Genomic DNA, 13,416 nt, shown 5'->3' on the forward strand with positions numbered 1-13,416 from the left:
TAACATGCAACCCCCACTAAAAATATGTTATATCGCTGGGCAGTGGTGGTGCATGCCTTAAATTCCAGCACTCAGGAGGCAGAGGCAGGTGGATCTCTGTGAGTTCGAGGCTAACCTGGTCTACAGAGTGAGTTCCAGGATAGGCTTCAAAGCTACAGAGAAACCCTGTCTCGAAAAACCAAAAAAAAAAAAAAAGAAAGAAAGAAATATCTGTTATATCTCAATTTCCACGGATGTCCCCATGCTCAGGAGGTTGCTCAGTGTTACATGCACACCCAGGACCTGTTTCTTGGCATCTTTGTTGTCGGGTGGGCTTCCCCCTCGGCACACCAAGCTTGCCTCAGATTTTCTCAGCTGTCCAGCTGCTTTCCATACTGACCTTCACTGTGCTATTTCCACTGCTGTGGCTAACACCAAGAAACAGATTTATGCTAACTTGACAACAAAACCACACACTCCTTCCAACAGTGAAAGACAATGTACATGTTCCCAGTCCTCAGTTATCTCTGGGAAGTATATATATTAGAAACTTGAGACAGTTTTGGTGAGAGTCTAGCTGCTCCAGGTTGAAGTCATCCCCTGCTTTATAAACTCTACCATATTGTCTGTCACCTGGTTGAGTATTGTGTGAATGCTGCCATATCGGTTTCCAGTAGCATCATCATATGGAACTTTTAAATAGGATCTAGTCATCCGGTCAAAAATGCAGCAGAGTGAGAAGCATAAGAGAGCTTCAAAGAATTCCAGGAAAACCAGCTGCAACGATAGGAAGCATAGGGAGGTCTCATTGACTCTGACACTCCAGAGTGCACCAGGGATTGACTGGCGATTTCTTATTTGTTATTCCTTCTGCATATGTGCATATGTGTACAACAACACATAGATGAATGGGAAGGCCAGAGGATGACACTGGGTGTCTTTCTTTACTGCTCCCCACCTTGCTCTTTGAAATGGGGTCTCTCACTGGCTCGCTGATTCAGTTAGGCTGGCTGAGCAGCAAGAGCTAGGGATCCTCCTGTCTCCCCCTCCCCAACACTAGTATCACAAGCATGCACCACCACACCTGGCCTTTTTATGTGGGCGCTGGAGACAGGATCTGAACTCAGGCCCTCACGCTTGCACGGCAAGCACGGCACCAATGCAGCCGTCTCCCCAGGCCCTTTCTAATATTAGTCTCTGGTTTTTGAAAAGGTAACTGTATATACGTATATCCCACTTTTTTAATATACATAAAGCATAAGAAACATGCAGCTTAAACTGGATCTGCACCATTTGTAGCAATGGTTTACAAACCTCAAGTTCAAAGTTGCTGTCAGTTCCGTCATACACAAAAGGGCTGTCCTCTGCTATCACAGTCATAAATTTGGTCGCGGTTAAGTCCTTGTTTATCATCCTAAAGTCCTGTGAAAAGATGGCACCAAACAGATGCCTGTAAGTGCACGTGGGTATAGATTTTAATGTCCATGACAGCAACATAACACCTTGAGAAAAATGTATCAGAAGTCAGTAGCTTAAAAACTGATTCTTTTGGAGGTTGAGGTAGGAGGATCTGAGGCCAGCCTGGGGTACAAAGAAAGACCCTTTTTTAGATAAGAATCATAGGGAGGCTGGGGAGATGGCTCTGTCAGTAACATGCTTGCTGGGCAAGCGTGAGGACCTGAGTTCCATCTCTACCATCCATGTAAAAAGCCAGCACACAGCGGCATATAATCCCAGTGTAGGGACATGGAGGAGGGTAGATCCCTGAGGCTTGCTGGCCGGCACCCATATTACATGGCTTAATCACTTGTGACTCCAGCTCCAGTCTTTTGGCCTTCAAGGGCACATGCATGCAATGTCATATACTCACACACAGGTACACACATATATACCTAAATCTAAAAAATTCTTAACCAATGTAAAAGAAATGATACAGAAAGTTATCATTGTACTGTCTCTAGCGAAACAGTGGACATTATTTAGCCAGTGGGGTATGACCACGGGGGCTGCGAAGGCCACCAGTAAAGGTTTATGGAAAACAAAGGATCAGGCTGGTGCCACATGAGCCACTGATGAATCTCCCAGCACTAACAGGAAACATAATGGGAAAGACTAGTAACCCCTGTGGCTTTGCAGAACACAAACATCTGAACCTAACCAAGTCTCTGTTTCTAGCTGCCACTTTCGTGGACTTGTGGGGAAAAGAAGATGCTGAACCTGACTATGAGGACACAGTCATCAAGCCAGCGTGCCCACCTCTGCAGGGACGAATGACTGCTTCTTCAGAAATAAATGAACACAGGAAAGAAGGGAACAAACAGCAGTATAATATTTTACCCCAAAACATATATTTTAAACACATTTCCCTAAATTTAGACAATAGGATTTTGTCACTTTTCATATATATATAATTCTGTTAAGTTCCTAAATACTCTCTCTCTAACATTTATTTCCAACTCATTATTTGTATTCCCACAAGTACAAATTTAAAATATTTTGGAACGAAGCTAGCAGCAGTCAGTTTGAGAACATGTATATAAAACATGTCAATTGTTTTTCAAACTAATGACTTTGTTTTTTGTTGTTTTGACACAGGATCTTACTAGGTAGTATAGACTGATCTTGAACTCCTGATCTTCCTGCCTTGGCCTCCCAAGTGCTGAGATTATAGGAATTTAACACCATGCTTGGCTTCCAAAGTAATACATTTTAAAACCACTATTTGATGAGCAACAATTTTTGTTTTGCAGTGCTGGGAACTGTTTTGCCATAGGCAAATACTCCATGGACAAGGTACATTCCAGTTCTGACCAGCTAAAATTTTTATATTTATTTTATTTTCTGTATATGAGTGTTTTGTCTGCATGAATGTATTGCACCATAGTCACACCTGATGCCCAGGGAGAAGGCATCAGATCCCATGGAACTGGAGCTACAGATGATTGTGAGCTGCTGTGTGAGTGCTGAGAACTGAACTCAGGCCCCTCTGCAGAAGCAGCCAGTGCTCTGTCACTGAGCTATATCTACAGCCCTAGTGTTGTCTCTTTAGTGATATTTAGGGCTGACAAGATGCCTGAGTGGTCAGTGTGCTTGCTAACACACACACACACACACACACACACACACACACCCTGAATCAATAGTAGATACGATGCTTTTTGTCTCTTCCTCTGCATGGCCACATGTGCTCAGGACTTCCTCTCCCCTGCCCTTACCTTTGCTATCTGTCCCCTTCTGTGAAAGGAGACTTGTAAACATTTGGTGGCCCTGAACCGTCACCCTTCACCTCTTTATTTATGCAGCATTGATTTATTTTAATTAAAATCAAAGTGCCTATCAACATAAAGGCAACATCAACCCTAAGAGTTATTAAGCTCACTTTCAGCATCCAGAGGAAATACCTCATCTTCATTGTTAGCTCATAGGGCGGGGCTTCGTTTTGTCTGCAGTAGGTCGTGTAAATCTCCCAACACTTATCAATATAATTCATTGAGTAGAGCGTCCGCTGTTGCTCACTGAATAAATGACCTAAAAATACAACATCCAGAAGTGATTACAGGGCTGGGGAGATGGCTCAGCGGAAAAAAACTCTGTTGTGCAAACATGAGGACCCTAGTACCCAAAAAGCATATGACATAGAAACCTGCCTATAACCCTAGAGGCAGATGGGACTCTCGGGCAAGCTGGCTAGCTAGATTAGGATAAATATAATCCTATTATTTTTGTATTTACCTTTTACCTGGCAGGCATGTGGATGAATGTTCTCAGTCATCAGTTTTGTAAAACACAAAAAGAGTGATGGGCTTCTGTTCCTATGATGAAAAGGATACCATAATTAATTATTACAGGAGATGGAGCTTACCTTCCCTCTTCTGAAGAGTGGGATAGACGTGACAAAACTGGATTCTAACAAATAGAATTAAGAAAGGGAAATAGAATAAGTTTATAGCAGAGAAGTCTACTGGCAACACCTCACTCTGTGAGCACTAGTCATAAGCCATAGTGAAGTTAGGTGCTGCCAATACTGTTTTGTGAGGAGAAGGCTCGGTTGGAAAAGCACTTGCTGTGCAAGCCCAAGGACCTGGAATGTACAGAGCTGATGTAAAAGCATGTGTCTGAAATTCCAGAGCTCTACAGATGGGGGACAGTAACAGGAGGATCCCCAGAATCCTGCAGGCCAGCTAGTGTGTGTACACACTGGCAATGACAAAGGGATCTGTGTCAAACAAGATGGGAAGTGAGGACTGGTACATGAGATGGTCCTCTGACTGTCACATGCATGCCTTGGCACACTCATGTCTGCACACACACACACGCGCACACACACACTACACACATACCATAAACATGCACAAAATGATCTAAAAAGTTCAAACCTAGTATTCTGCCCCAAATCTTTCACCTCACTTCAGTGTAATTGTGGGAAAACATCAGAGTGCAAACCCAAACTGTGAGACGCTTCACAAAATAACCAATGAGCATTTTTTTTTAAGATGGGGAGGTTGTGAAAAACAGAGACTGTGTAACTGTCACAGACTGACATACTGAGATACTTTGGAGGCAAAATGTAGTGTGAGCTCCTGGGATAGAAAAGGGACCATGGAAAAGGGGCTGGGGATGCAGCTCAATAGTAGAATTCTGCCTAGCATGCGTGGTCTCAGGTTTCAGTCCTCACCTTCCATCATGTTTGAGAGGAGGCTCTGAGTTCAATGACACTGTGCAGTGCTGGGTCCTTGCTCTGGATGCATCGACTATGGTAAGAGGTTGGTGCTAGGGAAACCCGGGTGCAGGATACATAGGAATTCAATGTACTTAATGCCAACGTTTCTGAAAATCTAGTTATGTAGTTATAAGGCTATGTTAATATACATACAAACACATAGAAAGACCAAGAAAGAGAGACAGGCTCTTATGTAGCTCAGGCTGGCCTTGAACTCATTAAGGATGATCTTAATTTCTTTTTTTTTAAATAATTTATTTTGCCGGGTGGTGGTGGCTCATGCCTTTAATCCCAGCACTCGGGAGGCAGAGGCAGGTGGATCTCTGTGAGTTCGAGGCCAGCCTGGTCTACAAGAGCTAGTTCCAGGACAGGCACCAAAGCTACAGAAAAACCTTGTCTCGAAAAAATAAAAAAAATTATTTTTATGAGCAGTGATTGGTGTTTTGCTTAATGGTATGCCTGTGTGAAGATTTTTGATTCCGTGGGACTGGAGTTACAGACAGTTGTGAGCTGCCATGTGGGGGACAGTGGCTCACACCTTTAATCCCAGTGTTTGGGAGTCACATGCCTTTATAATCTCAGCACTAGGGAGGTGGCGACAGGAGTGACATGGCTGGGCAGAGAGAAAAGTATAAAGGGGAAGAGACAGGAACTGAGCATGGAGTCCTCAGGATTCCTGGAGACAGGATCTCGCCCACTCCTGTCTGAGGTAGAGGTAAGAGCCAGTGGCTAGCTGTTTTGCTTTTCTGATCTTTAGGTTGAACACCAATATCTGTCTCTGGTTTTTATTATTTGTGCTACATTTACAGAACTAAAACAACTCAGATGGGGGTTCCCAACTCCATCCAGGACCCAGGCATTGCGGTTGAACTCTGTAGAAAAGCTTTGTGAAAACGACCATGGCTACTGTTGAAAAGAGTATCCACTGGGTCCCCTGGCAGGAACACAGATGTGGCACTTACTGGGTCCCTATGCAGTGCAGGAACGTGCAGGGATGTGCAGATATGGCACTTACTGGGTCCCCTGCAAGGATGTGAAGGGATGCAAATGTGGCACTTACTGGGTCCCCGTGCAGGAATGCAGAAGTGGCATTTACTGGGTCCCCATGCAAGGATATGCAGAGACACAGACATGGCACTTACTGGAACTCTTTGTGATGGATGTGGTGAGCCAACTGCAGGAGGTAATTGAGGAATGTTCTTAAGAGTATAGTTCTGAACGGAGAGTGGATTTCTTCGATTGGTATGCCATTATAGACTGGAAGAAAAATGCTGGTGAGGTCGCTACTGTGCAGAAGAGCTCCAGTTACATCATGAGACATTTACAAGAGGCAGGTGGATCTCAGGGAGTTCCAGGCCAGACAGGGCTGTTACACAGAAAAACCCTGTCTTGAAAGACTCCTCCAAAAGATAATTTCATACATGTATATAATGTGCTTCATCAAACACACACCCTTATTTCCTGCCCTCCAATTCCTCTCCTATTATCCCCATCACCAACTTCATGTGCTTCTTTTTAAAACCCACTGAGTTCCCTTAATGCTGCCTCTATGTGAGTGGGAATAAGACCATCTACTTGACTATGGTTAGCTGGTCAAAGACCACATCCCTGAAGCAAACTGACTCTCCCTCCCACAGCAGCCATCAGTTGCTAACGGCTCTTCAGCTAGGGGTGAGATTTCATGAGCCCCTCCCCATCTGTGTTGGAATCTGGGCTGGCTTGACCTTATGCAAGTCTTGTCATGCAGTTGCAGCTGCTGTGAGTTTGTATGTGCAGTGGCCCTATCATGCCTGGCAAATTCCTTTTCACTATAGATGTCCACTACCGTTGGCTCTCGGAATCTTTCCATTCCCTCTTTTACAATGACCCATAAGAACAGATACCCAATCTTGCAAGATTGTTATTAAAAGCCTCATGTCCACTGTATCCTTTTGTCTCTATGTCTATTGGTTTGGGTTTGGGCAGACGTGTTTGTTCCTCACACTGAGCCATCTCCCCATATTCTCTCTCACCACTTCTTGGCTTGTTTCCAGGTAGCAGTAACCGAGAGAGGACGAGAACCTGGGATACTCACCACTTAGCACCCTGTCCATATCTGCAAGGGTGATATTGTGATGGTGAAATCTACAGTCTTTCAGAAATCTCCAGAAGTGAAGCTTGGTCATGAGAAAGGTGTTATCCAGAGAGTGGTCACACCCGAGGCCACTGTAGAAGCAGTAGATTCTCCTTAACTCGGAAATGTTCCTCAGGACTGCGTATTCCACCTGAAAAGAAGGTCGCGCATGGGACCCAACTGTGCCTCATTAGAACAAAACTAAGAGGCTGGAGAGATGGCTCAGAGGGTAAGGGGTCCTGAGCTCAGTTCCTAGCACCCACATTGGCTGGGATTACAGTATTTGCCATCATGCACAGTGGGTCTCTTTTCTTTTTTAGATTTTTAAATGTTTACGTGTATAGATGTTTTCCTGAACATATGTCAGTACACCATAAGCACACAGCACCAGTGGAGCTAGAAGGTATTGGAGCCCCTGTAACTGGAGTTACAGCTGCTTGTTAGCTACTGTGTGGGTGCTGAGAATTGAATCTGGGGCTTCTGGAAGAGCATCTCTTAACCACTGGGCTATCTCTCATATCCAACATAGTAGGCTTCTTTCTCCTGCCTCTTTTATTATTTTTAGATTTATTTATTCTATTTTCCATGTATTAAGTGTTTTGCCTGCATGTACCTATGTGTAACATGTATGTGACTAGTCCAAAGGCACAGAATCCCCTGGAACTGAGTTACAGATGGTTATGAGCCACCATGTTAGTGCTAGGAACCAAAGCCAGGTTTTCTCCAAAAGCAACAAATACTCCTAACAGAGCCATCTCTCCAGTCCCACAATGGGTTTCTTGATTCCTAGGGAGTCCAGAATTTTCTGACCCCACCTTCCATGAACGGGAGGTGATCACAGCCCTGGGCTTCAGTTGGCTCTGAGGCCCTAGGCAATGCCACTGAGTGCTTCCCTCTCACAAAACCTGCTCACTACAGGGTTCCCATGCAGATTGAGATGGTCTAGAGAGAGCATCCCCCAGGAACACAGCAGACAGAAACAGTGCCTAAAATGTATAATGGTAAAGGGGATTTTACCTGCTTCTTTTCTTCTTCTTGGGTTTCCTCAGGGTACATGTCCAGCAACAAATTTAAGTCCAGTTCAATACTGGATCCTAACACAGAATGGCTTTCGCTGCCGTCCAACTTTCGCAGGGTCTCTAATGAATGAAGCAAATATGGGGGAAGACTGTGAAAAGCAATGATATTGTGGGCTGGAAAGAAGGCAGCTCAAGGATTTGGCTGCTCTTCGGAGGACCTGAGTTTAGTTCCTAGCACCCATGACAGGCCACTCATGACTGTCTGTAGCTCCAGCTCTAGGGGGTCCAGCAATTTCTTCTGGTCTCTGAGAGCACCACAGACATGGACATGTACATAAATATAAATAAATCTTTCAAAGAAATCCTTTCGTTGTCACATCAGAATGGTTGTTTATCAAAATGTGATTGAAGAGTGCTCAACAACCATGCATTGTGGCACAGGCTATGCACCAGCCGCCGAGGAAGCTGAGGTAGGAGGATTCTATGTTCAAGACCAGCCTGAGCTACAGAGAGACTTTAAGGACAGTCTGGACAGCTTATACTCCTTTTCAAAATTAAAAACTAAGGGTCACTGTGATGGCTCAGTAAGGAAAGGTGTTTGCTGCCAAAGTGAATGACCTGTGTTTGATCCCTGGGACCTACGAGGTGAAAGGACAAATGGGCTTCCCCAAGTTGTCCTCTGATGACCACATGCATACACACAAACAACAAATAGAGACATTTTTAGATTAAAAGTTCAAAAGGAGGGCGTGGAAACAGTTCAGTGTTAGAGCACTAGCAGTTCCCACGGTAATGCAGCTCAGCTGGTAGAGGGCTTGGCTCACACACATAAAGCCCTGGTGCCATCTCCAGCACCACATAAACTGGGCACAGTGGTGCACTCCTGCCATCCTAGCACTTGGGAGGTGGAGGATGGAGGGTCAGGAGTTCAAGGTCATTCTTGGCTAGTCAGTGAGTTCAAGGCCAGCCTGGACTACAAAAGTGACTTCCAGGATAGCCAGGACTGTTACACAGAGAAACTCTGTCTCAAAAAGAAAAGCAAACAAATAAATACATAAATAAAAGATATTAGTTTACTTTCACCCACCAGGCTCCCTATCAGCACTGGCAGAAGATCCCCGAGGCAGCCAGCTCCTTTGGGAGACATCTGACCGACGGTCCAGGTTGCGTGTGTAATCGATTTCAGTTTCAAGGTACTGTGCAATGTGGTCATTAGAAAATAGACCTTCATACACTCGTCCGTTCTTGAAAGTTATCCTGCCCTATGGAACACAATGTCAGATGGTGTGGGAGAGGTATTATTCAGTGTTCATCAGGGGAGTTTTCAAGGGTTTGGATGTTTTGAAGATATGTACTTAGATCACGAAGAATCATCGTCCATTGGGTTTCATATCAGGGTTCCTCCTTCTCTCCTCCTCTTCCTCTTTTTCCAATCTCTCCCCAAGTTTAATCACCCCCAGGCCACAGAATAAACTTATTAACTTTCTGAACGGCCAGCAGAGGGCCCATCTCAGTAGGTACCAACTTCCCTGCTAACTGTCAACCCCAGGATGGTAAGCACTGAGTGAGGTGGACAGACGACCCAGTTCAGCTCTGGGAAATGAGTTGCTTTTCCTTTTCTTAGTGGGTGTGCAATGTGAAGCCTGGAATCATGGGAGAGGAGCAACACAAGGGTAAAGCTGTCAAGTGGGTAGATAGGAAGGAAGTGCTGACGTCACTAAGTTAACAGTGCAAGCCAGCCCCAAAGCCCACCTTGCCATTATATATGAAAATTTAAGCTAGATGGTAAATTGCAACTAGCACCCTCATTTATTTGTATACACATATAACAAAAACTGATTAATTCATTTCTGATACCCAGGAAGTAGGTGTTATAAATAGCTCTAAATGCATGTCATCACCTAACTAAAATAGCTATCTTTACAAACGAAACGCAGCTTACCAGACACACCCTCACCATATTTCACCAGCTATGCTCACCCTGCCATGCTTCTTGTTGGAAACCCATTCTCCCTCATACATTGCTCCACTGGCATAGTAAAACTTCCCATGTCCGTGACGGAATCCGTTTACAAATGCTCCTATGTATTCGTTTCTCAAAGGATACTGAGAGTTGGGGATTCTCTTTAGAAACCATGTGTATGTTCCAAAGCCGTTCTGAAAAGGAAACACCTTGTCAGCATACAATCCTCAGAATGCCCCCCCCCCTTTACCTACACTCAGATTATGGCAAAGACACTGATAATTTGAAGGGGTAGAGCACACGGACCTAGAACCAGGGCTGGGCTCAGCTTCAGCTCAGCCAACTACTAGCTGTCTTTAGACCTATGGCAAATGGTTTGAGCCCTTTATAAAACTGTAAAACGGAAATAGCATCTATCTTGTAGGCTGGATCAAAGCTGCATGAGACCATTACAGAAGACTAAATAATAGATAGAACAGCCACTACCAAGTGTGGCGGAGGGCAGTAAATCGCAACTTTGGGTTTTGTTCTAGCTTCTCCTCTGTTGCTGAGATAAAACACCCCGACAAAAGCAACCTGGGGGAGGAGGAGGGTTTGGACGACGTCACTTCAGGGAGGCTACAGTGGCAGAAGCTTGAGACAGCTGGTCACACTGCATCCATAGTCAAGGCAGAGCGCAATGGATGCGTGCGCAGCTAGCTTTCTCCAGTTAATAGAGTGCAGATCCTTGGCTAGGGAACGGTCCCTTCCACAATTAAGATGGGTGTTCCCACATCAATGAAAGTATCAAAATAGTGTATCCCAGGCTCTGCCAGAGGCCCATCTCACAGGTGACTGACTCTAGATCCTGCGAGCCAGCAAGCAGTTAACACTATCCATTATGAGTTTCTTAGAGAAGCTGTGTTTAAATGTCAGCTGCCACACGGTATGACTCCGGTCAGCCCCGCCCACCTCAGGCTGCGACCCAGGCGATGGGCAGGTGCCTACCTGGATCCCCTTCTCCCAGTGGCCAGTGTACTCCTCGTTTGTGGTCAGCCACCTCATTTTGCCTTCCCCGTGACGCATATTGTTTTCCCACTGGCCTTCATATATGTTTCCTGACTTGTAGCTGGGACCAAAGAAGCCAATGATGAACAACTAGTTAGCTCACACAGACAACATTTGCCTTTAATGCCCTTCAACTCACCCCTAAAACCACTTCTCAGAAAATACAACCCAGGACACTGTTCTCAGTACTGACAACTAGCAGTACCTGGTTGGCAAAAAATATTCATATTAGGGAGTGAAATGATTCCCTTTATTAAAGAGTGAGGATTTACATCTTTTAGAAACAACTCTTATTGTGTTGTGATTAATTAACATTTCATCACTAAATACTATCAATTTTGAGCACGTATGTGGTATGTGCATGTGTGCGAGTGGAGACCCAAGGCTGACACCAGGTGTATTTCCTCCGTTGTTTTTCATCTTTATGCTTTGAGACAGGGTCTCTCGCTGAACCTGAAGCTCACCAATTTGGTGGGATAGGGTGTTTTTAATAAGTTTTAAGGATCCTCCTCTGCTCCCCTGTGCTGAGGTTACAGGCACATGCTACTATACCCAGCATTTTTTTAAAGATTTATTTATTTATTCATGTGTATGAGTGCTCTGTCTCCATGTATGACTCTATGCCAGAAGAGAACATCAGATCCCACTATGGATGGTTATGAGCCATCATGTGGGTGCTGGGAATTGAACTCAGGACCCCTGGAAGAGCAGCCAGTGCTCTTGACTGCTGAGTTATTCTCTCCCTCCCCCTCTCCCACTTTCCTTTGAGACAGGGTTTCACTGTGTAGCCCTGGCTAGCCTCGAACTCACTCTGTAGACCAGGCTAGCCTCGAGCTCAGAGATGCACCTGCCTCTGCCTTCCGAGTGCTTGGATTAAAGGTGTGTGCCATCACTGCCTGGCTATTCCCTGCATCTTATGTGAGTGCTGGGGATTTGTTAGACCCCATGCTTTCCTGGCATGACCATTACCAACTGATGCACCTCCCTAGCCCAGTAATTAAGAGCACTTGCTACTCTTCTACAGGACCAGCGTTCCATTCCCCAGCATCCACGATGGACAATTCACAACCACCTGTAATTCCAGCTTGAGGAGACCTGACACATCCCTCTGGATTCAAAGGCACCAATACATATGTGCACACACATATACACATAAATAAAAAATCTTAAAAAAAACATATAGCCCTGCTGGGCATGAGGTACAGGTTTATAATTACAACCCTTGGGAGGCAGAAAAAGGAGACTCTGGAGTTCACGGTCAGCAAGAACTTGTACATAAAGAGCCAACAGAGCAGGGGCTGTAGCTCAGTGGTAGAGGGCTTGCTCAGCATGTCCGGGCCTTGGGTTCAATCCCTAGCATTGCCAAAATGAAAATAACAACAACAAATGACTATCAGCTCACTCCAAAACCAAGCAAAAAATATTGCTGTTCCTCAGAAAACATTCAGGAATGTGATCTGTGATGAATGCAGAGGACAGAGGAAGGCAATTTCTACTTATAACTAAGTGAAATGTACCATCAGATGCTTAGTATGTTTTTACGAGTTTCCCACAGGACGTTTTCATTATTATGGAGAGTCTCCCTGGAGTAATTGAAAACTCCACTGTACTTGGACGGAAAATATGTTCTCCATTGTTTCTGCACCTTATCTTTAGCCTGGGTGAGAATGAAGTGAGCCTCTAAAAGCTTTTCGCCCACAACCCAAATGTGGAGGGAAAGGTTGCACCTACCATCTTATTCCCCAGCCCTTTTTGATGTTGTATACCCAGTCTCCCTCATACCAAGAGGTTCCCTCTTGATTGTAATAGATGGAGCCCTAAAACAAACAATATTAGGAGAAATCAAGCCTCATGATGCAAATCCTCTTGGAAACATAAAGATCAGACATGCAAATCTAAGAACTATAAACTATGCAGAAGTCAATATCACAGTTGCCAAGACACATAACCCATAATGCTTTGGTTTTGCAGACCAAGTGAGCTAGGGAAATGTGGGTAAAAGTGCTTCTTATGCAAGCAGGAGGATCTGAGTTCAGATTCCAGAATCCACAGAAACAAGCTGGACACCCAGTGTAAACAACTGCCATCCCAGCACTCCTGCTAGGAAATGGGAGATGGAGACAGGGGACCCTCCAGGAGCACAGGGCTGCAGCTAGCACTCTGTACACAGCCGTGAATAACAAGAGACCTGCTGCAAACGAGGTGAAAGAGGAGGACATGCACCCGAGGTTGTCCTCTGACCTTCATATGCACACCATGAAGAAGCACACGAACACTCACAAAGTGTGTACACCAACATCACAAGTCAGCCACTTCTTGTGCGAGTCAGACATATGTTTTTAGGGGAGAAACACCTTGCAGAAACAACTCAATGGAGGGATTACTTATTTTGGTTTGTGGTTTCAGAGATTTCAGTCCATCTGCCTCAGTTCTGTTAGTCAGGGGCCAGTAGAGAGGCAGAGTGTCATGGCAGTAATCATTTGGCAGGAGCAGCTCATCTGTGACAGACAGGAAGTACAGAGGAGCAGGAAGGGGCCGGGGACAAGCTAGTTCCCAGATGGCCAGCTCCCAGTAC

At 45.0% G+C, this 13,416-nt stretch overlaps 1 protein-coding gene across 2 annotated transcripts in view; it reads right to left on the reverse strand.

Annotated features, from left to right (window-relative positions):
* Rsph10b (radial spoke head 10 homolog B) overlaps positions 1-13,416 on the reverse strand; it is a 38,699-nt gene that overhangs the window by 14,913 nt on the left and 10,370 nt on the right. For both annotated transcript variants that reach the window (XM_075973536.1, XM_075973528.1), the window contains exons 5-15: positions 12,573-12,658; positions 10,782-10,902; positions 9,812-9,988; positions 8,919-9,093; positions 7,830-7,951; positions 6,774-6,963; positions 5,842-5,956; positions 3,712-3,791; positions 3,359-3,507; positions 1,294-1,401; positions 613-756 (exon numbers count right to left, since the gene is read on the reverse strand). In XM_075973536.1, the coding sequence (XP_075829651.1) occupies positions 613-756; positions 1,294-1,401; positions 3,359-3,507; positions 3,712-3,791; positions 5,842-5,956; positions 6,774-6,963; positions 7,830-7,951; positions 8,919-9,093; positions 9,812-9,988; positions 10,782-10,902; positions 12,573-12,658 (1,467 nt within the window). The remainder of the gene's footprint in view (positions 1-612; positions 757-1,293; positions 1,402-3,358; positions 3,508-3,711; positions 3,792-5,841; positions 5,957-6,773; positions 6,964-7,829; positions 7,952-8,918; positions 9,094-9,811; positions 9,989-10,781; positions 10,903-12,572; positions 12,659-13,416) is intronic.

This window comes from Microtus pennsylvanicus, chromosome 1 (assembly GCF_037038515.1).
Source record: "Microtus pennsylvanicus isolate mMicPen1 chromosome 1, mMicPen1.hap1, whole genome shotgun sequence".
Taxonomy (NCBI): domain Eukaryota; kingdom Metazoa; phylum Chordata; class Mammalia; order Rodentia; family Cricetidae; genus Microtus; species Microtus pennsylvanicus.